Source organism: Cheilinus undulatus, linkage group 15 (genome assembly GCF_018320785.1).
Source record: "Cheilinus undulatus linkage group 15, ASM1832078v1, whole genome shotgun sequence".
Classification (NCBI taxonomy): Eukaryota; Metazoa; Chordata; class Actinopteri; order Labriformes; family Labridae; genus Cheilinus; species Cheilinus undulatus.
Genome location: NC_054879.1, coordinates 34,005,923 through 34,032,533, shown reverse-complemented (window position 1 = coordinate 34,032,533; position 26,611 = coordinate 34,005,923). Strand labels below are relative to the sequence as shown.

The 26,611-nt window shown below is 41.0% G+C and overlaps 1 protein-coding gene across 18 annotated transcripts in view; it reads left to right on the top strand.

Moving 5' to 3' along the window:
• mycbp2 (MYC binding protein 2) overlaps positions 1 to 26,544 on the top strand; it is a 112,540-nt gene extending 85,996 nt beyond the window's left edge. For 12 of the 18 annotated variants that reach the window (XM_041806818.1, XM_041806810.1, XM_041806813.1 and 9 more), the window contains 29 exons: positions 152 to 334; positions 5,247 to 6,881; positions 6,967 to 7,136; positions 9,019 to 9,266; positions 9,363 to 9,530; positions 9,843 to 10,012; positions 10,102 to 10,301; positions 10,488 to 10,637; positions 10,729 to 10,889; positions 12,418 to 12,574; positions 12,700 to 12,924; positions 13,057 to 13,122; positions 13,398 to 13,637; positions 15,240 to 15,329; positions 15,430 to 15,510; positions 15,597 to 15,863; positions 18,216 to 18,499; positions 18,582 to 18,678; positions 18,774 to 18,893; positions 18,978 to 19,079; positions 19,153 to 19,281; positions 19,432 to 19,564; positions 19,734 to 19,837; positions 21,422 to 21,610; positions 21,700 to 21,807; positions 22,048 to 22,257; positions 22,328 to 22,435; positions 24,968 to 25,133; positions 25,255 to 26,544. In XM_041806818.1, coding sequence (XP_041662752.1) covers positions 152 to 334; positions 5,247 to 6,881; positions 6,967 to 7,136; positions 9,019 to 9,266; positions 9,363 to 9,530; positions 9,843 to 10,012; positions 10,102 to 10,301; positions 10,488 to 10,637; positions 10,729 to 10,889; positions 12,418 to 12,574; positions 12,700 to 12,924; positions 13,057 to 13,122; positions 13,398 to 13,637; positions 15,240 to 15,329; positions 15,430 to 15,510; positions 15,597 to 15,863; positions 18,216 to 18,499; positions 18,582 to 18,678; positions 18,774 to 18,893; positions 18,978 to 19,079; positions 19,153 to 19,281; positions 19,432 to 19,564; positions 19,734 to 19,837; positions 21,422 to 21,610; positions 21,700 to 21,807; positions 22,048 to 22,257; positions 22,328 to 22,435; positions 24,968 to 25,133; positions 25,255 to 25,370 — 6,077 coding nt within the window. In that variant the 3' untranslated portion in view covers positions 25,371 to 26,544. The remainder of the gene's footprint in view (positions 1 to 151; positions 335 to 5,246; positions 6,882 to 6,966; positions 7,137 to 9,018; positions 9,267 to 9,362; positions 9,531 to 9,842; positions 10,013 to 10,101; positions 10,302 to 10,487; positions 10,638 to 10,728; positions 10,890 to 12,417; positions 12,575 to 12,699; positions 12,925 to 13,056; positions 13,123 to 13,397; positions 13,638 to 15,239; positions 15,330 to 15,429; positions 15,511 to 15,596; positions 15,864 to 18,215; positions 18,500 to 18,581; positions 18,679 to 18,773; positions 18,894 to 18,977; positions 19,080 to 19,152; positions 19,282 to 19,431; positions 19,565 to 19,733; positions 19,838 to 21,421; positions 21,611 to 21,699; positions 21,808 to 22,047; positions 22,258 to 22,327; positions 22,436 to 24,967; positions 25,134 to 25,254) is intronic. The other 6 variants (XM_041806821.1, XM_041806817.1, XM_041806812.1 and 3 more) reach the window with 5 other exon arrangements.
• The last annotated feature ends 67 nt before the right edge of the window (positions 26,545 to 26,611 follow it).

The following is a 26,611-nucleotide window of genomic DNA, read 5'->3' as shown; positions in this document are numbered from 1 at the left end:
ACCGTAGAAGCACCAAACGGCTCCCCCCATCCTCCTCATGACTGAATGCCTGATAGAAAATAAACTCTGAATGATCCTCACCCCCCTCTGGAAACCTCAAACCATAGCACAAGCTGTAGTTTTTCCCCATCCTCTGTCTCCATGTTTGCAGGTGACCGGTTGAGTGCCATACTGAATTCCATTCAGTCTGGGCCCTTCCTCTCAGCAGCTCCCTCTTCCTCCTCCGTATTTGAGCAAGCCGCCCAACCTCCCTCCTCCTCCTCCCTTGTCCACAGCCCATTTGTGTTTGGACAATCCCCCTCCCAACTGTCTCAGCCACAACCACAGCTTCTGAGTAAGTCTGTCCTGCTTTCTGACAGCGCTTGCTTGCACAGGTGTTGATCTTTTTTTCTTTCAGCTCTCTGATTTTTTTTTTCTCTAATTTGTACTGTTTACATCTATTTTTATGTTTTCTTGGGAGGGCAGGTGTGACATTTGACACATAACAATGCAGTTATGTTCTATTATACCATAATATACTTAACAAGCCTCTAAGTCTATATTTAAATGTTTAAATCTTGTTTTAAAAGAACAAACCAAGTGAAGCAGCCTTGTTAGGCATTTTCACTCAGTTTTGTGGACAAGATTCAAACTTTAATCCTAGACTAAATGTCTTGTTGAAGGTATATTTTTGCAATGTGCTGGAGTAATAAGCTAGGCTTATTTTTTGCTTGCTCTTCTGTTCAGCTTTTTGTTGTTTTGCCATCATCTTTGCTGCTTTAACTTCTGATCTGCATTTACATCCTTGATTAACAACTTGTGTCATTTTTTTGCCTCAACCAGCCAGAGCTTTACCGCAAAAACAACAAAACAGCATAATTATCTAGTCGATAAGGACTATTTTGAAATATATACTTTGAAATTAAAGTAATAATAGTGAAATAAACATATAATAATTTTTGACGTTTGCTGGACAATTTAAACACTATTACCAAAAGCTTTTAAATAGTTTATGTTTGAAATAGGATTAAAAGAAATATCTCTATGTTTGTGACTTTTCCAGCTTGTATAGCTTCTTTTCTCCCTGTCAGTCTTGTCCTTCATGTTGCTACTGTCTTTCTACTTTTGGAAATCTTTTATGTCATTGCATTTTCTTACAGAGCCCTGGAAGGTGTGCTTATTTCGGAAAAAAAGGAGGCAATTTCTTTGCACAAACTTGAAGATTGTGCCTAAAATTTACCAGGTTCACCACATGGTTAACGCAACCTTTGCACCCTTAGTTTGCCCTGTTTGTTCTTTCCCCCTTGCCAGAGATCACCTCAATTAAGTTCTTCGATCTTTGACAGTATTATACAAATCAATTTAATGACTGGACTGCTGAAAACAATATTTGTGGGTGCCAGTCCAGCTCAGTTAGTGGAGCAGGCGCCCATACATATTCTTTGCCAATGATGTTACACATCAGCCAAGATCTCCCTGCAAGGGGCAAGGAGTCATTTCTGCATTGAAAAACGCTACCAGGAGGCCATGTTTTAAGCAATGCCAAGCATTCAAAGTGCAAAAATAAAACATTCTTAATTCTTAAGCTACTTTTTGTGTCCCAAGGTGGGGACATAATCAGGAAAAAAACAAAAACAAAATAAATAACTCACAGATAAATGGCAGCAGGCAGGAATTATAAAAGCCTCTGTCCAAAGCCTGGACAAGGTTTGGTCCAGTTTTGCCACGGTTTAGCACATTAAACTCCTTACCCGTGTTTCCTCAGCAGATATCAGCCCACTCTCATCCATTCTTACTGGATATCCATCTCTTTTAAGAGGTCCAGATCATTTGGCTTAGCCCAGTAGAGCTGGTTGTTTGACACCCAAACAGCTCCTCATTTAGTAGCAGTTCTGCTATTCAAAAGCAGATTAAATAACAACAAAGGATGGAGGAACGGAAACTGGCACTCAAATGGGAGCTAGCTGCCGTGACTCACATTTAAAAGCCATTTCATAGAACAGGTTTGTTACTCAATGGCTCATCATTGGGCCACATACTCGGCCACTCACCACACAAAGGTTTATTCGGTCATCATTTTATCACCATTTTAATTAAAAGCATGTTCATGGGAAAATGAGGATTTCGTATATGTTAAAGGGGCGTAGCTAGCCTCTTAGCTCAGTTCAAGACTCTTCTAGGACTTTTGTTTGATGACTTTAACACCAGATAAATCAGTAAAACTTAAAAAAAAACCCTGCTTTTGCAGGGATCAAAATTAATGTATGTCGAAATTTTCTGATTATATTTGCAGCATAGAAGAAGTCCATTTAGAGTTGTAAAGTACTAACTTTCCTCCATTCCCATTCATTATCAATGGCTGCCCCTCACTTCCTGACCCCCAATGGACATTTGGGACCATGTGATTGCAAATAACCTATACAGAGGTTGCATTCCTCAACTCACTGGTACAAGGCCTGAATCCTGATCCTGGTGCTGTTAGACACAAGTCCTGCCTTACTCTCTCTCCCCCTATTTCCTATCTCTCCAGAAAAGCCCAAAAATTAACTTAAAAAATATTTTGATTTCTTTAAATCCCTTTTTAGAACTCTCAACTGACATTGTGTGGCATGTAAATGTGCTGCTTGACATGAGGTAGTAAAATATATATGATATTAAACTGGAAGCACAAACAGCGCCTCCAGGGCTTTGTAATTTCTCTGTTCCTTCTTTTCTATAAATGTTTCTTTTTTTACATTTCTATTCTTTTCTCTACCTGTCCACTGATCTTTCTTGCTGCTCTGTACATGTTGTCTTTTGTCATCTCTCTGTTTCACCTTCTCATGTTGATTCCATTGCCTCTCTTTGCTTTCCGTCCTCTATGGCAGCCCCTCTTGCATTTCATTGCCTGGTTTGTTTACCTGCTCCACTGTTTTCCGCTGTAGATGGTTCATCTCGCAGCCTTGCTTCTCGTGAGCGTGTGCACAAAAGCAGTGTGTCCGTGGCAGGGCATGGCACTGCTCTCTCATCTGTCGCTCTCAGGCAAAAGGGTGGGTAAATCACAGCATGCATGCATCCCTCAGACTGAACAGAGGGTGGGTTAAAAAAAATTAATAATAATAATAAAAAAAAGTTTAGAGATAAAAGGCCTTTTTATGCAAGTTTGGAAAATCTGCTTCTCAGTGGGCACATGATTATTATGGAGTAGAAAAAAACTGAAGGAGCATAATTGCCTAGTAGGTTTTATTATAAGTTCAAATAAGATACAAATAAATCTCAAAAGGGATAATTTTTTTTTCTTTTTTTATAATTGGGATGTAAGAGGTACTTGTCAATGATATATATAAGCCAAAGGAGTTGCCAATTAGCCTGGCCTCTTTTGAGAAACCTTCATAGAAGCTAGGCTGTACATAACTGCAGACAAGGATGATCGTATCATGTTATTTTACTTATTTTAGGAATTCCGCAGGTGGAGGAACATGTAAGTGTTTTTCATGAAAACTGCCAAAACAACCGGGCTTGCTGATACCAAAATAATGCAATGGAAAAATTGTAGGTATAGGAAACACTTCACATAGTTGTATTTTTCTTTTGTTTTTGTTTTTTTTGGTGGGGTGCAGATGGCCAAGTGCAGGGGTCATCAACTACATTTTTACAAGGGCCAGATTTGGTCTTGAAGGATGTTTTTAGGGCCACACTTTTAAATCAGCTAAAATAAATACATTATTTTGTCCAATTAAAATATTATTGTATTAGTGTTTTCTTCTTAAAGATGTACAGAATTTTTAAGTATTAACTATGAGATCAGCCCCTATCACCTATACTGCAGCCAGCCACAAGGGGTTGATTGAAATATTTAGGTAACATATTTCTCGGGCGGCCATGTTGTCCATCACTAGGTTTGATGCTCGTATGCTGCAGCCTGATAGGTGAAAAACACATGCAGGAAACAGGTCTTCTATTTTGATTCACTGGTTGGAAAATCATGCTCACCATGAGCAGGAAGTGGAAAGTTGACAAAGACAGTTGCAGGACTGGATTGATAAATATATGTGTGTGTTATGCGTCATATTTTCTAATAATGGCTGACAGGGGGATTTCTGTAAAAAACAGACTGAACATTGAGTCATTCCTGATGAAACTGGTGCAGTTTTACTCTTTTTCGGGTTGATTTGATAGCTGTAGGGATTTTAAAGACAAAGGATGCTCTGAAAACCACAAAATGTATTTTCCTCCTCACATTTTCTGAATGTAATCATCTTCTGGGACCGGATGGGGAGGTTTTGGGCCTGCCAGCTGATGATCAGTGGCCAGTGGTTGCCAAGGGGTCTTGGTTCAAGTCCAGCCTGTGGCTCTTTCTTTTTCTTTTTTTCAGTATTATTTTTTGGGCTCTTTGCCTCTATTGTGATACGACAGCTGAAAAGAGACAGGAAACATGGGGAGAGAGTGGGGGAAGACATGCACCAAATAAAGCTGAGACCAGGACTCAGTCCGGTGACCAATGTGTCGAGGACTCCAGCCTCTGTACACAGAAACCTGCCCTAACCTCTGAGCCAAACTGTCGCCCAGCCTGTGGCTTTTTCACCGCATGTCATTCCCCAATCTCATCCTTGTTCCGGCTCTATCCACTGTCCTATCTCCCTCTAATAAAGGCAAAAAGCCCCAAAAATAAAGCTTAAAAAACATTTTGGTTAGTCTTTCTCAAAGTTAGCTTGGAAATATAACCCCCTTCTGCAAGGATTTATAGCCTAGCTTCCATGCTTGCTCTCCAACCAGTCTCCCCTTAAAGGGACAGTGCTGACTGGCATCTCCTTTTGGCTAATACTACACTTACCATTGATGCGTACCTCATACAGCCCCACTTTAAAAACACTAAACTACCTAATCAAATACATTTACTCCACGCTTTTCTTGTGGCTTCTAGACTTTTTGTAAATATAAGTTTGGACTGTCAAACACTTAAGCTGAAGTAAGGGTCCCAAGCCTGGTCTGGCATTCATTTTTCATCAGCTCTTTCATAATCCACCAGCTCTCTTCATCTATTTAAGATTTATCTTGTGTAACAAAAATCAGAAAAGCTGTGTGAAAGTAAACTATCAGAAATAAATCATCACTCACTGTTTTCTTTTTTATCTGCTTTTCATTCCATTTTACCCTCTGATTTCATTAAAAACATAAATTTGTTTTACGTAGGTCTTGATTTTTGTGCCTTAAGTTAAATGGCATCATGTTAACCCCTAAACCGGCCACTTCTGTAGTTTAATTGTTTTTGAATTATCAACATTTAGGTGAGCGAGGGAACCTGATGCCTGGTGCACGGCCCATGTCTCCAGCCTCCAAACACCGTCAGGAGAACCGCCTCCCCAAACAGGAGAGTCGAGGGAGCCGCTCATCTGAGCAGAGCAGAGTCAAGACAGGAGATGGACTTTCAGCAAGCGAAGCCCTCATCCTGCGCTCAGACACGGGCAAACTGCGATCAGACTCCCACAGTCGCTCCCACTCGCCCAATCACAACACTCTACAGGCGCTTAAGGCTGATGGGAGAACATCTGGACTCCGTGCTGAGTCACCAAACCCTGGCTCTCGCTCCTCCTCCCCTAAACAAAAAAATGCATCCTCCTCAGGCAGGTCCAGTCCCTCCAGCACCTCCTCCCAGCACTCCTCCTCAACCCACCATGACAAGAACCTCCCACCTAAAGTCAGCCCTTCCTCCAAAGCCCGACTGGACCCTCCAAGAGAGAGGTCTAAATCTGATTCATACACTCTGGATCCAGACACACTGAGAAAGAAGAAAGTTCCTCTCACAGAGCCACTTAGAGGCAGGTCTACCTCTCCAAAACCTAAACTGTCTCCTAAAGATCCAAACAAAGGAATGATTAATAATACAGAGAACCATGTTCCTTCTCCACATGTGACCCAAGAGAACCTGCACAGTGAAGTGGTGGAGGTGTGCACCTCTAGTGCTCTCCTCTCCAACGAGGATGGCAACGATGAGAATGTGGAGGTCCGTAATGCTGAGGAGGGATCATGCAAGGTGCACTTTAGTATTGGCAAAGCCCCTGTAAAAGAGGAGCTAGAGAGTCGCTCTTCGCCAAAAGTCAGCCGTAAAACCTCCAGCCGACACACACGCCCCAAAAAAGACAAATCCGGGCCTCTGTTCAAAGGTGAGAGCACATCAAGGGTCACAGAGCCCGCTAAACAGGCCATGTCCCCCTCTGTGGCTGAATGTGCGAGAGCTGTGTTCGCAGCATTCCTGTGGCATGAAGGTATTGTACACGATGCCATGGCCTGCTCCTCTTTCCTCAAGTTTAACCCAGATTTAACCAAAGAACACGCCCCCATCCGCAGCTCCCTGGGAGGACAGGGTGCTGAAGAGAAGGAGAGCAAGTTAAAGAATCGCCACTCTTTAGAGATTTCATCTGCACTTAACATGTTCAATATTGCCCCACATGGGCCAGACATCTCCAAAATGGGAAGCATCAACAAAAATAAGGTGCTCTCCATGCTGAAAGAGCCTCCTCTGCCTGAGAAATGTGAGGATGGGAAAGGAGAGTCCATTTCCTATGAGATGACATCTCATCCCTCCATGAGGTCAAAGTCAATCCTTCCTTTAACGCTACAACATCTGGTGGCATTTTGGGAGGATATCTCTATGGCCACAATCAAGGCTGCAACTCAGAACATGATCTTCCCAAGTCCGGGATCCAGTGCAATCCTGAAGAAGAAAGAGCATGAGAAAGACAGTAAGAAAGCTAAGAAGGAGAAGAAGAAAAGGGACAAGGCAGAGGTGCGTCCAAGAGGGAATCTGTTTGGAGAGATGGCACAGCTTGCCATGGGTGGACCAGAGAAAGACACCATCTGTGAGCTCTGTGGGGAATCTCACCCCTATCCTGTCACCTATCACATGAGACAGGCTCACCCAGGTAAGATGGGAAGCCTTTGCTTTAAACAAAGTCTTTTAAATTTACTCAGAGTCTTTAACATCCTTCTTTGGTATTTCTCTGTCAGGTTGTGGTCGCTACGCTGGAGGCCAGGGCTACAACAGCATTGGTCACTTCTGTGGTGGCTGGGCAGGAAACTGTGGAGATGGAGGCATTGGAGGAAGCACCTGGTACCTGGTTTGTGATCGCTGTCGGGAGAAATACCTGAGAGAGAAACAGACTGCAGCCAGGGAAAAGGTATTATATTGCCATGAGTATGAGAGGCCACACATGCCATAATTCACTTGAGCCATCTAACATGTTTATTTCGCCCCATATACAGTGTATGGAGTACAGAAGGGATACTTGTATATAAGAGGGTCAGGCCAATCAGTTCTTTCACAATCAGTAAATATCTCCTTAATGCTCATGGTGTGTACCACCTTGCTCTCCTTCCTGGCTAACACGACTACCATTTTAAGACTGTTCCCTCATGGCTCCTTCACGTTTGTCCTTACATTCATGGTAAGATGCCCTACTTTCTGATTTCCAGAGTACTTGTCTGCAGTATAGAGCAAGTGCAGTTTATCCAGCAGTTTATAATCTCAGATGGCAATATTTTATGGATAAAAAAAGCTACAACTATTACCTTAAAACTAAATCATAACTCCCTCTTAGTTGTATTAACTCTACCTACTTTTGAGCCATTTCACTTGAGATGATTACCATATCTCTCCTTGGCACTGCAGCTGTGAGTGACAGCTCCTCTCAATCACTAATGGCGCATTTGTGCTACAGATAAGGGACTTTGTCTGTTCAGGACTCAATTATCTGTAGTGTTAGGCCTAGCATAGTGAGTGGGGTCTGGCTGCAGACTGTTCATTTCTGACGGCCACTCTCACACAAGGACAGTTCATCTGAGACACCATATATCTCAGAAAGAAAGTGCATAAAGTGGTACATCGTACTTCCACTTTTAGATGTTTTTGTTTTTTTAATTAAACTCTATTCATAGGAAAGTAATTCAGTTACATTCATGGAAAAAACACAATGCAAACATTACAGACTAAGCAACATTTCATGAGGAAAAGTGAGAGAAAAGTCAGAGGTCTAATCTGGGATCAAATTGTGTATAGACAAGCAAATGTACATATGTAGATAATGTATCAGCATAGCTTAGATAGCTGCTTTGTGAGCTTGGCTTTAGCTATGTAGCTTCATTAACTCTGTAGATTCAAGTTATCTAAGTTTACTTTAGCATTGTGAGCTTAAGCAAACTTAGCTAAAGATAACTTAGCTACTAGATACATAGCTACTTTGTGAGCTTAGCTTTAGCTATGTAGTTATCTATCTAGCTTACACAGCTAACAGCTACATAAGATACACTTGCTGCATGAAAATGTATGTTTTTTTAGCTTTTTTTTCCTCTTTACATTTTTGATTAGATTCCTCAGGATAGTTTTTTAACTTTTAACTTTTAGTATCCTAACTGTTACCTAACCCCTAACCTAACCCTTAAAGGAAGCTGAATCCAAAATTACGTTGACAGTTTTAGGGTTTATTCTCATTCTCAGATATAAGGCATATCAGATGATATGATACTGTCATGAGAGCGGCCGTCAGGTCAGGGATGAACAGTCTAAAGCCAGACTGTCTTGGGCAGAGAGAGTTTAGCCTTCAAAACACTAGGATCTCTCTGCCAGGTTGGCCCCGGGTGTGATCAAGACCCAGTGTGAGTCCCAAGCCCAATCAGGAGGTGTTGGAGTACTTTTTATTGCAGTAGATGTATATTGGCATTATCATTTCTAGACCACAAATATATCACCCCACTTTTTCAGGTTTGTGAAGGGGGATGAACCCTTTTACTTTTAGGTCAATGTAGTCATACATTTTGGACACCTGATGTTAATAATTATGTAAAAGAGGAATATACATATATGAAATAAGAATATTTGTATGTGTCTTTGAAAGGGAGACCACTATATGCTTGTGTAAGTAGAATATATGAGCGTGAATGGACCAGAATGAATAATGACGTATACAGCCCCTCATACAGAAGGCTTCCATGCTTGTTTCTGTGTGTTTTTTCCCTTTTCTCTTCAGCGTTTTACAAGATACTGACTTGTAGTTTCTTTTCCAGGTGAAGCAATCCAGAAAGAAGCCTCTGCAGGTGAAGACTCCAAGAGCGCTGCCCACCATGGAAGCCCATCAAGTGATCCGAGCCAACGCTCTGTTCCTGCTCTCCCTCAGCAGTGCTGCTGAACCAAGCATGCTTTGCCATCACCCTCCCCGGCCCCTGCACTCCCAGCTGCTCCCCAGCCTCAAGGAGGGCGTGTCGGACGAGATCCCGAACAAAATGGGGTGCCTCTACCTTCAGACACTAGCAAGGTAGTGAACAGTTGATGACAGGATTTACTTTTACAGATCAGTAAACTCTGCAGAAACACGTTGCCTGAATAACGAGTCTTTGATCTCATCCCTCAGGCAACACACTGAGAACTTCGGGGCTTACCAGGATGATAACCTCTTCCAAGATGAGATGAGGTATTTGCGCTCAACATCTGTTCCTGCGCCCTATATTTCAGTCACCCCTGATGCCTGTCCTAATGTGTTTGAGGAACCAGAGAGCAACATGAAATCAATGCCTCCTAGGTAACACTTCTTAGTACTATGATTTTGATTAAATCTATTTTTCTTGTTGCTGATCACACAAAGAGTTAAATTAAAGCTGTGACTCTTTTATTGCAGGTATTCTGACAAATTATGTTTGTTTTTTTGTCTTTTTTGACAAAAGTTTCCTCAGTGGTTCCCTCAAATAAGGTCGCATTGTTTTGTCAGTTAATTGTTTTTAAATTTTGACAATAAAAGTGAAAGGCTTTGATCCAAGGTCATGATAAAACTCTGCAGATTTGAAGCTTTATTGTTGCTGGGCTAAACAATAAGAGTCTGTTTTTGCATTTACTGACTGTCTTTCAGTCTGGAGACCAGTCCCATCACAGACAGCGACACGGCTAAGCGCACAGTATTCCAGCGGTCTTACTCCGTCGTAGCATCGGAGTACGACAAGCAACACTCACCATCACCAGCCCGGGTCAAAGCTGTGCCCAGACGCAGGGTGCACAGTGGGGATGCAGGTAATTATTGCATGTCATGATATCAGGAGGGATACTGAAATAAAAAGTAAGAGTTTTATTTGCAACTGAAACCTGCTCTCTTAACACAGAGGTGGGGTCTTCACTTCTTCGGCATCCGTCTCCTGAGCTCTCCAGGCTGATCTCAGCTCATGGCTCCCTCAGTAAAGGGGAGAGGAACTTCCAGTGGCCTGTTCTTGCTTTTGTTATCCAGCACCATGACCTGGAGGGCCTGGAGGTGGCCATGAGGCATGCACTGAGAAAGTCTGCCTGCAGGGTTTTTGCCATGGAGGTACTCAGATCTCAGATCTCATACTTGTTCTTGCTATTTGTGCAGCAGTTAGTGTGCAGCATACTGTTTGATAATCATTTGAATATGTTTGCACAGCTTATAGGCCTACCTTGGATTCTAGTGTTGTTTTTGCATAGCTAAGAAAGCAACTTGTGTGATTGTTTTTTTTTTCTGTTTCTCTGTCAGGCATTCAACTGGCTGCTGTGTAATGTGATCCAAACGACCTCCCTGCACGACATTCTTTGGCATTTTGTAGCATCTCTCACCCCATCACCCTTTGAACCAGAGGATGAGGAAGAAGATGAGAACAAGGGGAACAAAGAAGTTGTTGAACAGGTACAGAGTAGGGAAAAGTCCTACAGAAGTCTTACTTTTTCCTTGTTATTGATTCTTTGAGTTATTAATTATTACACTTTTTGTTCTATAGGAAAGAGACCTTGGGGTCTGTGAACATCCTCTTTCAGACATTGTTATTGCTGGGGAGGCAGCTCATCCTCTCCCTCACACCTTCCACCGCCTCCTTCAGACAATCTCTGACCTCATGATGTCACTTCCTAGTGGGAGCTCACTTCAGCAGATGGCGCTCAGGTTTGACTTTGACTTAGTTTGACTTTAGCTTATATATAAAAACGTGTCTGTGGTTGTTAAATTTGTTTCTATAAAGTCAGGGAGTATTTAAAAATTAGCTCAACCTGCCCCGGCTGTCTTTTTTGAGTCAGTTTAATTTCATTACCTGTAAAACTGTCATCAACCCGTTGGGCTTTTAACTTACATATTATAGTGGCAAAATACTCTACATGGAAACAACTTACTTGACCAAACAAAAGTCAGGTTAATTTACTTACAGGCCTCCATATTAAATCTGTGATCAATATTAATGGAATATAGAACAAATTTTTTTTCCCATAAGCCAGTGGTATTAATCAGACATTGCAGGGTTTATATGTATAGCTATAAAAACATAATCAATTGTCCTTAGATACATTGTCACCTTATTATTTGACTGTCAAGTTGATCTGCTGAAATTTATGGTGTGAATTTCCCTTTATGGGAAAACATGGAGGGAGAAAAGAGTGGGGTTCAGATAATATTTATCACTAACTGAATACTTGTAGGTTCTTGTGATATGAGGCTCAGACTGTGGACAGCACAGCTTCGACTTCTGGCTTTATTAGTGTAATATAACGACTCCAGAATTTCATTAAACATATTCCATCAGCTGAGGGTTGAAACTGCCCATAGTGAACATCAGAATTATTTAAAAGATGGCACTTTTCAGCTGAATTAAAAACTCTTACAGCTTTCTCCCTACGAAGTGTGGTTTTTACCACTCAGATGCTGGAACTGCAGTGTCTCACTCTGACTGCAACACCACTCTTAAAAGCCTAAGCAGGGACAAGGACTGCAAATTAGCCATGGCTAGAAGTCTTTTATACATTGCATTGGTTGCACTGTTACGAAATGCAGCAATGCTTATGTATTGTCCCTGACAAATAAATGGATAAATAAATAAATAATCACTTTCAAGCCCTTTGTATTTACCAATACACACCAGCATATAAATCACAGTCTGTTTTTGGTCTATATTGCAATGTTTCTTACTACATTGAAAGCTGTAAAGAAGCCACTTGCAGTACATAATAAATGGGGGTAAATTTTCAGTTGTGTTAGATCTTGTGCAATGTGGTAGCAGCAAATGTGGTCATGACATGGCATGTCTCAGCATTTTACATTGGCATACTAGTGGCACCTTTGAATAGTGGGCAGGCAACTTTTTAGATGAAAAAATTTGACATTAAACGTGGGTCTTACAACTGGATTTTATGATAAATTTAACCAAAGTAAAAAATATATTCTGAACTGTTAAGATTTTGAAGCAGAAAATAGGTTATACTATCATAAAGTAAAATGAAAATGATTTGTGATACAAAGTTAGAACAATTTTGCAACATTTAGCCTTCTTTTTTAAATTTTAGGAAATATTCTTGATATGTTTCCCCTCAAACATCAATCATTTGCATGTTATTTGATATTATCCCTACCTCTTTTGGATTTCTTTTTCCCTAAGGTTTATGCCAATAATATAAAACATTATCTTGATGAATTTTTCCTCTAGGTGCTGGAGTCTCAAGTTCAAGCAGTCTGACCACCAGTTCCTCCACCAGAGCAACGTTTTCCACCATATCAACAACATCTTGTCCAAATCGGATGATGGAGACAGTGAGGAGAGCTTCAACATCAGTGTGCAGTCAGGATACGAGGCAATGAGCCAGGCAAGTAGCCATTTATTTACCTACAAGTCAGCCCATGTAATAGTTCATCCTCACAAAGCTGCAGTAAATGTTTGTATCTATGTTTGTGCTAGATATTTACCTGACATATCTGTGTGTGATTACAGGATCTTTGCCTGGTGACATGTTTGAAGGATCTGACCAGCGTGGTGGACATCAAAACTTCCAGTCGTCCTGCAATGATTGGCAGCCTCACGGATGGCTCCACAGAGACCTTCTGGGAATCTGGAGATGAGGACAAAAACAAAACTAAGAGCATCACCATTAGCTGTGTGAAAGGAATAAACGCCTCCAATGTGTCTGTGCATGTGGACAACTCCAGAGACATCGGGGTAAGGAAGTGAAAATCAAAACCTGCCATTTATCGTTAGTGTTTGGGGGATAAAGCTGTTGGTAATAAATGCGTTATTATGTATTCATGTAGGGCTTTTTCAGTAAACTTCTATGATGTTTTTCATCTACAGAACAAAGTCACTTCAGTAACATTCCTATGTGGAAAAGCAATAGAGGACCTCTGCAGAATCAAACAGGTATTGTCCCTTAACATAACTAGTTCATTTTGTGCTTTAATGAATGATGTTGAAGTTTAAAGGGGGTATTTAGAGCAAACCACATCTGATTCACTTGCATCAAAACATGCCCGGCCTCTCCATGTAGTCTCGCTTTTCTTCTATATGAAACTTTCTCTTTGAAGTATGAGATGATGTATTCAATTAGAGGGTTGTTATTGTATGTTTGCTTAATCCAGCATTACATGCACATGTGGCAGAACACTTTGAACATCCTTGTCCCTTTTTCATCCAAGGTTGACCTTGACTCACGTCACATGGGTTGGGTGACGAGTGAGCTTCCCGGAGGGGATCATCATGTCATCAAGGTGGAACTGAAAGGCCCGGAGAACACCCTGAGGGTACGCCAGGTGAAGGTCCTAGGCTGGAAAGAGGGCGACAGCATTAAGATACCGGGACAGATATCAGCAAGCATGGCCCAGCAGAAGAACTGTGAAGCTGAGACTCTCCGAGTGTTTCGCCTTATCACATCACAGGTATGTAAACTTATAGTACAATCAACTTTTGCAATCACGTGACTGCTATAACATCCTCAATACAGTGGACAGCAGAAGTATCAATGTTGACATTAGGATCAGTGACTCTTGTCAGGCACTTACAAACAGAAAAACTTGAGAAACTTGCAAAGGCTGGACTGAACGAGGCTCTATACTTGATACCCTGAGGGATCTTTACGGATGTAGTCAAAGCTGCAAGCTTGCCAAATTTCACTCCAGAGGTTTCTTTCATCACATGGTAAACAGTGTTTCTCTGTACACAGGCAGCATACAAAAGTCTTGGTGCCTTCCTAGCTGTCCTCATGAATTCTCTCTTTGTTTACTAGTTCATGGAAATGTCAAATAGACTTATCAGACATGCATTTAATGGATCACTTAATCACAAGTACTCTCTGTCTCAAACATCTCATTTTGTTGAGTGTCAGTGGTAAACAGGGTCTTGTTTTAAACTTTCACACCAGCTAGCAATAGTAAGTTTAAGCCCATCTTTCCAAACTTTCCTTGTACTAAATGTGCACTACACTGTTTGTTGTACTTCTGTCCTCTTTCCATGTCTTTTGGCAGACATTAGAAGGCTAAATTAGTCTCTTAGTACTCCCCACTGTACATTAGAAGATAACTATAGAAAAATATGTAGATTAATGGTTACTGTGGGGAATTTGAGGACAGAAGAATTTATCTGTTACTGGCATCCAACAAGGTCACCCACAAGGGGGGATAGAGTGGGAAGCTTTCTGGGGCCCTGGGCGACAAGTGCCAAAAATGGGTTAAAAGTGGGAGAAAAACTGCGGCAAAATAAATGGCAAAAAGAGGTTAAAAGTGGCATAAATTGGTAAATGGGTTAAAGGTGGCTAAAATGGGTTAAAAGTGGGGAAAATAGGTTAATTGTGGCAATAAGTGGCAAAAATGGTTGATAAATGACAAAAGAAGGTTAAAATGGGCTGAAAGTGGCAAAAAATGATAAGGGTCAAAGGTAGCAAAAGTATTGAAAATGGGTTAAAAGTTCTTTTAAGTCAAACAAGAAATGTTTAAAATCGGCAAAAATAGATGTTTTATTAGTAGTAAAAAGTTGGTCAAAGTGGCACAGTTGGGTGAAAAGTTAAGTTGCAGAAGTAGGCAAAAATGTGTTAAAAGTGGCAGAAATGGGTAAAACAGGTTAAAAGTGGCAAAAAGTGTAGAAATGGGTTGGAAGTGGCAAATACGGGTTGAAAAAAACGATGAAAAGAGTTTAAAATGTGGCATGATTAAATAATTTAAACATCAGACCCAATTTTAAATTGACACCCTTTTTAGCTCCAAAATGATGTAACTGTTAGCCAGGATGCTAGCACCAGCGCTATAAATCATAACTGGGAAGGCTGCGTTCTCTGGGTTTTTCAGGGGTCCAACCAATTCTGTAGGTAGGCCTGGCATCCAGTAAGTAACATGTCGCCTGTACTGTCTGGGCAGGGACAGGACAGACATTATGATGACATATGCAGAAGGTCAATACTGTTCTTCCTGTGTTGCTCCACAACAGTTTGTAAATGACTGGCGTATCTAGGAAACTGAGGTGTTTCTCCTTTTGTTTTCTACATTAAGGTCTTTGGAAAACTCATCTGTGGAGATGCAGAGCCAACACCAGAGCAGGAAGAGAAAAACCTGCTGTCATCACCCGAGGGAGAAGACAAGGTCTGTAGTCTGGTGTAGACAAATACACTGTTTAACCAATTTATTAGGCATTTCCTCAAACTTAAACTAATCTTTCCAACTTTCACACTTTTTAAAACAGGTTCCATCTGATGCAGACCTCAAGGAGCACATGGTTGGAATCATTTTCAGCAGAAGCAAACTGACCAACCTCCAAAAACAGGTAAACACTCATTTCCTCAAACCATTCAACAGAAGAAAGTTTTAGAATCTCTTCCCTTTGACCTAATTTGTGTTTTCTTTTTCCAGGTGTGTGCGCACATTGTCCAGGCCATCCGCATGGAGGCCACGCGTGTGAGGGAGGAGTGGGAGCATGCCATCTCCAGCAAAGAGAATGCTAACTCCCAGCCCAGTGACGATGACGCCTCCTCAGATGCCTACTGCTTTGAACTCTTATCCATGGTTCTGGCCCTGAGCGGCTCCAACGTGGGCCGCCAGTACCTCGCTCAACAGCTGACGCTTATGCAAGACCTGTTTTCTCTGCTGCACACGGCTTCTCCGAGAGTACAGAGACAGGTGGGCGAGAGCATGCACACTTTTAGAGGAGTAGTTTGGTGTTTGAATGCACTCTGTGGAGCTTTCATTTAAACAAAACAATTTGATGCAACATGAGTATTGGGATTCCTTTACTTACTACTTACTTTATGAGCTGATTTGATAAATATTTTAGGGTTTTGATGTTTTACATCCTTGCAGTATTGAAGTCTGCTTTTTTGAGGGGTGTGCCTTGTTACTATGTTGTAGAAAATTACGACATAAACTCAGACCTGATGCATAAAAAAACATGAATCCACTGATCAAAATGCTGAGCTTTAGTGCTACTGCAAACAGAATACCCTTAACATACTACAATAAACATGTTTGATCAATAGGTGGGCAAGGTTTTAAAATCTACCCGCCTTCATATTTATTCATTCATTTATTTATTGCAGAAACATCTTTACATGGATGCCGATTGTTGTGTTTTCGTGTGATGGGACTTTGAACTGTTGGGCTTGGCCACTTGTAGTATTCACTGACACATAATTAAGGGATGCCAGAATGCTTAGTCATTTTCATGGCACGTGCAATAGTGTTACAAATCAGCACAAAGTAAGTTACAACAGCAATATGTGTCATTGATATATTTTTTTACAGCTGAATCAGCTTTTTTGGCCTGGTTTGTTAATATATATGAGGAATTTAAGTTCTGGTTAACTTTTCTCTCCATACACAAACAGATTATTGGTGTGGTGGCCTTTTGTGCATGCCAAGGGTATCTCTCTCCCCTTAAACACTGTGATTTTCCCATGCATAATGAGGATATCAACCATGGAACACCATAAGTAAAGGCAAAAATTTTGTGCTCACATTCATATAGCAAAGAGGTTTTGTTAACAAGTTGCAATAAGAAAAATTTTATCTCATACTGTGAAATTTCTCAGTGAATTGACCCATCAGACTCAGTGTGTATTGTTTGAGTGTGTAAAGTTTGTTTTTTTTGTTTTTCTTGGATTTCAGAGCCAAAAAAGCAGAGAGAATAGCACACAAAAAACAGCCTGTGTGCAAAGACCTTTTGGCTTGTTCTTTATTTCTTTATGAAATCCTTCATATATTTACTAAGACTTTGGGGGGTTTATTTCCCAATCTAGACAGAACAGTGAATAGAGTTAGAAACAGGGGAGAGAATGGGGAATGACATGCTGAAAGGAGCTGATTGTCAAACTCAGGCTGCTGGCTTTGAGGACTATATCATCCATACATGGGGCTTGCATATGAACTGCTTGGCCAGTTTTGGCTAGCAAAACCTATTTATTTAAGGTTATTTACATGTAACACATACTTTCAGACCATTTTTTAACTTCTATTTTATTCTAGTCTTCTTTTTTTGTTTCCAGTAACAACAAAAAAAACAGACTACAAATCTCAGTATCATAAACAGTAGTCCATTTAGCCTCTATTATGATAGTCCATTCTCTTTATGTTCTGTTAAGGAATTCAAAGTCAGTCCACTTTCTCCATTTTCAAGAGCTTGAATCTTTTTGAAGCTGTAAAGCATGTGTAAATTGCTCAATATCATGTAGCCCTTCCACAATGTCCAACCATGGGGGGTTCTCCTTCCACCATTTTCTTGTAATAGCCTTCTTTGATGCCTCTAGAAGTATTTCAACCAAGTCTCTATCTTTAGTCTTTATGTTTTCTTTGTTAGATTACCCAAATACATCACCTCAAAAGCCATGACAAGTTTACATCCTAATCTTCCTTTCATTCCTTTTCATACTTCTTCCCAATACAAAATAATATTTATACAATGCCAGAAACTTTGAGCCCATTTAAACCTACGGCTGCCAAAAGTCAAGTTTCTAAAATCAATGTTTTTATTAAAAACATCTGGAAAAACTGTGGGTTCTTTGAAAACTGCACAGAATATAAGCGTATATGAAAATCCTTATATCTCAGCCAGGTAAAACATAGAGACATGAAATAAAAAACTTTAAAAAGCCGAAACTTTTGGCTTTAAATTGAATAGCTGCCTTTGCCCTAAAGTTTATAAAAATTTTTAAAATAATCAATCAAATCAAAATTATCAGCACTCAAACATGTCCACCATCCACAGAGCCTTGGCTAGCAGGTTCCCAGTGACATCGTACTCTGGGTTTTCATGATTGTAGCGCTCATCTACAGCACTGCTCTACTCTGCCTTTATGTTGCTCCCCTCACCCAGGATATCAGCCATTGTCACTGCTCAACTTGAGACACTTTTAACCATCAACTTTTCTTGTGGAGGCTAAAGAGAATACACCCAAACAGTCAGCTTTTCTGTATTCACTCTGTAATGATGAAACTATTTGTTCTGGTTTCTTATCATTTATTCTCACCTCCCCACAGGTCACATCACTGCTCAGACGTGTCCTTCCAGAGGTCACACCTGTTCGACTCGCCAGCATCATCGGAGTGAAGGCGCTGCCACCAGCAGACATCAGTGACATCATCCACTCTACAGAAAAGGGCGACTGGAACAAGCTCTGCATCCTGGACATGTTCCTGGGCTGCATCGCCAAAGCCCTCACTGTGCAGCTCAAAGCCAAAGGCACCACTATATCTGGCACAGCCGGCATGGCTGCAGGGAAAGGAGTCACTACCGTCACTCTGCCCATGATCTTCAACTCCAGGTGAGTTAGATTCTGCCTCCAAGATTTCAGCTTTTTTAAGAGATGTCATTAAATCACAACTCCCTTTTTCTGTCGTTCTCAGTTACATCCGCAGAGGGGAGAGCCACTGGTGGATGAAAGGATCAACTCCTCCTCAGATTGCAGAGATCATCATAAAGTTGGTTAAAGACATGGCAGCTGTAAGTTCTTGTCAATGATGTCCATCCTTTTTTATCTTTCCACAAGCTGAAAAAGAAATGGAGTATGATTTTTTATGTTAAATTTTGGTTTTCAGGGACACCTTTCGGATGCTTGGTCCAGAGTCACCAAAAATGCAATCGCTGAGACCATCATAGCGCTGACCAAAATGGAGGAGGAGCATCGATCTCCTGTACGCTGCATCGCCACCACAAGGGTATGCAGTTAGTTCAAATCAAGCACAAGAGCTTTTGTCTACATTTATACATGATGATATAATGTACCCTGTTCTGTTTTGTAGCTGTGGCTGGCCTTAGCCTCACTGTGCGTACTGGATCAGGATCATGTGGACAGGTTATCCTCTGGTCGCTGGATGGGCAAAGACGGACAGCAGAAGCAGATGGTGAGAGCTCTTTCAGTATAAGATCTTCAACATGTGAAAATGAAATGATTAATTTCTTTTCTTCTGTCCACAGCCGATGTGTGACAACCATGATGACGGCGAGACAGCAGCCATCATCCTGTGCAACATGTGCGGCAACCTCTGCACCGACTGCGACCGCTTTCTCCACCTGCACAGACGCACACGCTCCCACCAGAGACAGGTAAATGTCGGTCAAGACCCCCCATTCAGTCATTTTTAATGAACCCTCTTCTAGTATTAACTGCTCATTAGTGGAATAATGTCAAACAGTTAGTGAAATGATTATGAAGGGATTATTTTGTGTTAATACTAACTTTGTGGCCACTTTCAGGTGTTCAAGGAGGAAGAGGAGGCCATAAAGGTGGATCTCCATGAAGGCTGCGGGAGGACAAAACTCTTTTGGCTCATGGCTCTGGCTGACTCAAAGACTATGAAGGCAATGGTGGAGTTCAGAGAGCACACAGGTACAGTAATATGGTGAAACAACATATCATAGATATATATTTGACAAGGGGTTTTACGACACAACTTCTGCAAATTGTGCAGTTGCATAAATAGTGATGCCAATCTTATCTCCAGAATTTCTTCATTGCTTCCTCCTTTTGCTCTGACACTTCTCATTTATTCTTTCAGGTAAACCAGCCTCCAGCAGTTCTGACGCCTGCAGATTCTGTGGTACAAGAAATGGAACAGAGTTGTCTGCAGTAGGCAGCGTCTGCTCAGACCCAGACTGCCAGGTACTTAATAATCTATCAGGCCAAGGCGATAGAGTAATAATAATAGTGGTCCTACAACTGAACCTTGAGGGATTCCTTTTTGTAACTGTTGTACCTCAGAGGGAACACCCTCTATCTCAAAAACCTCTAGTTCTGCCAGTAAGAAAGTTAGTAAACCTCCCAGCACCATATTCTGACAACACTGTAGCTTTAAGATGTTAAATATTTGTTTTCTTCAAACCCTTATCTTTCTGGATTTCCTCTGAAACAATAGTGCAATGTTGACTTTGCAGACTGTTGATGAGACCTTTTCACCTACTTTGACACTGAACACATACATTATATGGACAAAAGTATTTGGCTGCCTAACCATTACACTAAAAGGGAAATAAATGATATTGTATTCAAATGCATGTACTTTAATATTGAGTTGGACCCCTGTTGCAGCTATAGCAGCTTCCTCTCTTCTTGTAAGGCTTCCCACAATATTTTGGTGTGTTTCAGTTGGAATTTGTGCTCATTTATTCTGTAGAGCATTTATAAGGTCAGGCACTGATGTTGGACGAAAAGGCCTGGCTTGCGATCTCTGTTCCAGTTCATCCCAGAGGTGCTCAATGGGGTTGAGGCCAGGCTCTGTGCAGGCCAGTTGAGTTCTTCCACACTGAACTCATCAAACCATGTCTTTATAGTACATGCTTTGTGCACTGGGGCACAGTCATGCTGGAATAGAAAAGGGCTTTCCCCAAACTGTTGCCAAAAAGTTGGAAGCATTGCATTGCAAGTATCTTGGCATGCTGATGCATAAAGGTTGGTTTGTCACTGGAGATAAGGGGCATAGCCCAAACTCTGGGAGACAGCCTCATACCATCATCCCTGCTGCATCAAACCTCACAGGTGGCACAATGCAGTTAGGCAGGTAATGTTCTTCAAGTACCTGCCACACCCAGACTAACCCATCTGACTGCCAAACAGAATAGCATGATTTGTCACTCCACTCCACACTCCGCAGTCCAGTGTTGCTGTGCTTTACACCACTCCCTCCAATGCTTGGCATTAGACTTGGTGATGTGAGGCTTGCATGCAGCTGCTCAGCCATGGAAACCCATTACATGAAGCCCCCATTGCACAGTTCCTTAGCAGTCGCTGACCCTGCTCTGCTCTGTGATTTTTTTGGGGGGCTTCTGCTTTGTGGCTGAGTTGCTGTTGTTCCTAAAAGCTTCCACTTTCAAATAACATTACTTACAGTTGACTGGAATATCCAGCAGGGATGAAATTTTACAAACAGTCTTACTGCAAAGATGGCATCTATCACAGTACCACATTTGAAGTCACTGAGCTCTTCAGAAGGACCCATTTAGACCCACAAATGTTTGCAAATGGAGACTGCATGGCTAGATGCTGATTTATACACATGTGGCAACAGGTCTTATTGAAACCCCTGAACTCAATAATCAACATGTGTGGCTAAATACTTTTGTTCATATAGTGTACCTACACAAGATACATATTAGACAATATAGAAATGCATAGCAAAGTAGAGTACAGTATTTAACGAGTTATGTACTTAGTTAGCCTCACCAGTTCCTCTAATGTTTTCTACTTTAGGAGTATGCTAAACTGGCCTGCAGTAAAACTCATCCCTGTGGACACCCCTGTGGAGGAGTGAAGAACGAGGAGACCTGCCTGCCATGTTTACACGGCTGTGACAAAAACACTGGCTGTCTGAAACAGGATGCAGATGACATGTGTATGATCTGCTTCACAGAGGCTCTGTCTGCTGCTCCTGCAGTACAGGTAGCTCAAAATACAGCTTATTATTTTCAGCTGGAATATTTCCAGTGTCTTTGTTTTATTTAATGTTATAACTCTGTCTCCATTCCTAGCTGGACTGCACTCACGTGTTCCACCTTCAGTGTACTCGTCGTGTTCTTGAGAACCGCTGGCTCGGGCCCAGAATCACGTTTGGGTTCATGCTGTGTCCCATTTGCAAGGTACGAGACGTTACCTGAGCTGCTCCGGCTGAAAAGATTAACAGACAACAAAGACATTGAAACAGTTTTCCACCACACCCTGAAGCTGATTGAGCTCAGTTTACTTTGAGTGTGTGCATGCTTTGACCGCTTTGTTCACTCTCATCACTGCGACACGCCTTCACATGCACAAAAACTCCCAAGAAAAACGTTTGTCATCTCAGGCTGATTTGTTTATTTTTAATTGTGTGTTTACCCCAGAACAAAATCAATCACTCAGTGATAAAGGACCTTCTAGATCCCATCAAGGAGCTGTATGAGGATGTGAGGAGGAAGGCTCTGATGAGGCTGGAGTATGAGGGTCTGCATAAGAGTGAGGCGATAACGACTCCAGGCGCTCGTTTTCATAACGACCCTGCAGGCTTTGCCATGAACAGATATGCATACTATGTCTGCTACAAGTGCAAGAAGGTACAGCATAAACTTAAGTTATTCAAATGGTGTTAAAACAGTCAGAGTTAATGTTTACCCGTATTTTCAGGCTTACTTTGGAGGAGAGGCTCGCTGTGATGCTGAAGCAGGACAGGGAGACGACTACGACCCCAGTGAGCTGATCTGTGGAGCATGCTCAGATGTCTCCAGGGCTCAGGTGGGTCAACAGTCCATGTGACAATCCTGGTGGCATATTTAAAGGAAAAGATTGACTTTTTAAAGTAGAGTAATTGCATCTGCTCTCATATCTGTATGCTAACTTATAATCTGGAATAACCATACTTCATTTTGGCTTTTGCATCTCTTTGATTCCCACATCATAGTTTCTTTTTGGCACTTATTTTTTCACGTCATCCTTTTAAAAATGTGTTGTTGTTTTTTTCAGATTTTCAGTACACGTACTTGGTGAATTTTTCAAATTATTTAAATTTATATTTCCATAGTAATAATTATAATACAAGCTATTCACAGATATTCATTTGTATATCAAGTGGGGTTCAAATTCTTTTTCAGGGAAAATAAAATAAAAAAATTGAAAACTGGAGCAATACTTGTAATAAAGAGAAGATGATAGTGATGCTAACAATCAAAATGCATTTATTAGTTCTGTAAAAAACTATCAAATAATAACAAAAGGACATCATTAGAGATGCATAATGTTGAATTTTTGCAAATATCCTGTATGTCAATGTTAACAAATTAATTTTAGCTAATACTGATATCCATACCAATATATAAATGCAATTCAGACATAAAAATTCAATCCTTTAAAAGCATTTGTTTAAGTGTAAGCATGAACAAAATAAACTTCAGTCCTTAGAAAACATGAAAGTTTAAGATATGGGAATAAACAAAGAAAAACACTTAAGCTGATGTAGGTTTTGATAGTCCAGCCCAAAATTATACAGACATAAGCCCTGCTCAAACAGGATTAGTTTTAATTTGTAATAATCCCTCAGGACATCTGTGTTTTTAATCCCGTGTTAATTGACCCTGTCCAGGGCCAACCATATTACGTGAAAACCAGCTCGGCTTTCACATTAAGTTTTGCAAACTCCAAGTGGGTTTTCATGTGTTTCGTACTGAGGAGAAGCTTCTGTCTAGCCCCCCTGCCATAAACCCAGATCGGTGGAGGGTTCTGACCAACAGGTTCTTGGTCACTTCTCTTACTAAGGCTCAACTCCCCCAGTTACTCAGTCTAGCTGGGTGACCAGTTCTTTGAAGAGCCCTGGTTGTGTCAAACTTCCTCCATTTGAGAATTATGGAGGCCACTGTGCTCTTGGAAACCCTCAATGCAGCCTTCCCCAGATCTGTGCCTAGCAACAGTCCTGTCTCTGTCTCTGCAGACTTCCTTTGACCTCATGGCTTGGTTTTTGCTCTATTATGCAGTATCGGCTTTTTATTGAGAGGCGTTAGCCTTCCCAAATCATATCCAATTAATTTAATGTATCACAGGTGGACTCCAGTCAAGGTGTAGAAACATCTCAGGCACCTGACCTAAATTTCCATTGTTTTTGTAAAGGGTCTGAATACTTTTATAAATGTGAGTTCCGTTTTTTAGTTTTCATGAATTTGCAAAAAATCCTAAAATTCTGTTTTTACTTTGTCTTGATGGGGTACTGGGTGTAGATTAATGAGAATAAAAATCAACTGTAGCATCAGGTTGCAACATAACAGAATTAGACAAAAGCGGTGGGGGGGTCTGAAAACTTTCTGAGTACACTGAATACATAGCTGATATAGGCCAATATTTACAGATGATATATCAGTAATAATTATATTTTGTCATCAATATTGTACAACCCTAGACATCTTACCTTTTTATATATGCCCCATATCCGTTTATAATGTGTAATTAATTTTGCAAGTCTCTGTTATTAAATTGCAAACTCATAAATCTTCTATCAACAGGAGGTTAGCTTAGCTGATCTTTGCTTAGCTTAGCTAAGCTTAGTTAGTTTAAAAACTGGAAACAATGAGTATCAACCAGCCAGACTCTGTCCAGGGAAAGTGGCATACTTTGTTTGTATATACAAAAGCAATGGAACCAAAAGCAACAACAAGAGAAACTTGTAGTAAAGCACCCAAATAACATCAGCAAATCCCCAGCAGCAAAAAGAACCCATGCAAAACTTGCCTACTTGATATATTTTGTTTGGCTAGGTGAGGGAGGCCTGGGCCAGCTGGGTAACACATGCAGGAGTTGTAGTTTTCTCTAACGGTTACTGTTTTATGGTTTATTTCACTGCAGCATATTTAAGGATGTTTCTGTTGCACAAACGGAACAGTGAAAAATATCTGAGATCAACTGAGGCTCAAGTTAAGACTACAAATCAGAGAAACTTTGCTCAACATGAACTCCTTCACGCCACTAGCTTGTTGTGGTTAATGTTCCAGACTATTACCTGTTACCTTGGTTAAAGTTTACACAGATGTTTTTTTATGGTGATGGCAGGGAAAAAGTCTCTTGGTGAGCAGATCCAACAGTCTGTGTTGACACATGCAGCCCACCTGGAAAGTGTCAAAACTTTGAGATTTTATGTGTAAAGTGTCTTTTGTCTCTAAAATGCATGGATTGAAATGGTATCAATCCTCACAGTTTTCACTTGTCACATTGTTTCTTTTGAACGCTGCTTCTCTGTGTAAAACTAGACTCCAGCCCCTGATGGTTTTATTTATGTTCCACCAGATGTGCTCCAAGCATGGCACAGACTTCCTGGAGTATAAATGCCGGTACTGCTGTTCTGTGGCTGTTTTCTTCTGCTTTGGCACCACACACTTCTGCAACGCCTGCCATGATGACTTTCAGAGGATGACCAGTGTCCCCAAAGAGGAACTGCCCCACTGTCCTGCAGGTGATTAATGATTCTGTTGGTTACACACTTCTGGAAAAAGTCTAATCATTGCTCACCACTTCTTGGTAAAACTATTAATAAAAAAGTAAGTGAGATGTTATGTTTGTTCATTTTATCACAGGACCAAAAGGCAAGCAGCTGGAGGGAACAGAGTGCCCTTTGCATGTGGTCCACCCACCAACAGGGGAGGAGTTCGCCCTGGGATGTGGGGTGTGCAGAAATGCCCACACCTTCTAAACAAAACAAAAAGACTTTAACTGAAAACCAGTTTGTCTACTGTGATTTCTGGCTGCTGCCAAAGTTCAGCCGTGAAGCTTGGCTCTTGCATTCGTCAAGTCCCCTTGACACCGGACCAGGTTTCTGCTCTCATGCCAAGAGTCCTCAGGTCTGCCCTTCTACCATCATCAGTATCCGAGCTCCGCTACGAACACGAGCTGTGGCTCCTTTTGGATGCAGAGTAACCTGAATGAAAAAAAGAACAATAGAAATTTAAAAAAGAAGAAAAAAAGAAAATAACTTGTGACGTGTTTGCATGCGGCCGTTGTATTCCCTCGGCTTCTATAGACGTTGCACATCTCCTGATCACTGAAGTGTAACATTGAATATGAAATAAATTTGCTTAAAGGCAACCGTGGATCAGCGTGGGTTTAAAAAATAAGGAACAGGCCGTATTTCCAGCTTCCTAACTATAAATTTAAAATATTGTTGTATGTAAACTTTTTTCGTAATCTTGTACAGTATTCTCCACTGTCAAGTGCATCATGGGGTTGACGGACAAAAAAAGATGAGAGGGTGGATAAGACTGTTAAGAATATTATGTTTGGGAGGAAAATAGTGTACGATTTATCTAATCTTGTATATAATGATACTATTCAAAAATAGCTGTATTCCGAAGTTGCTACTCTTCACTTCAGTTTTGTTTGATATTCTGGGTTATGTTTTGAGCCAGAACTTTTAATGAAGTGCAATACTGGGTGTGCCTCCTATTTTGCAGCTGTTTAACCTATGGAATGTATGTCAATAAAGCCACTGTACATTTTTATACAGTAGACAGTCGTGATTCCCCCTCTTCTAAATGTCAGATCTCTTCTGTTGTCTGGAAATGAGAAGGAGGAGCCTGCCGTGAATGAAGGTGGATGTAAATCGTATTAGCAGCTCTGTCAAAATAAAAGTACCAAAATCTACAGTAATACAAAAACAAAAGACCTCACAGTGAGACTGATTACAGCTGAATGATCGGAGGGGGCCAGTCTTCACACCAAATAAAATTTGTGCACCTGTAATGCTTTTCCCTTGTTGGAGGCAGGGGGATTGGGGGGAAGGGGTTGGGAAACAGAGTGTTGGAAAAAAAACAGCTGCTGTTATATAAAAAAGCTTAATACTTGTGAATCTGCTCTGTAATATCTGTGGTGGATGGAGTTGAATGGTAATAAACCAGGTTCTTTGTTTCGCAAAGTATTCAGTGTGTCATTTTTTAT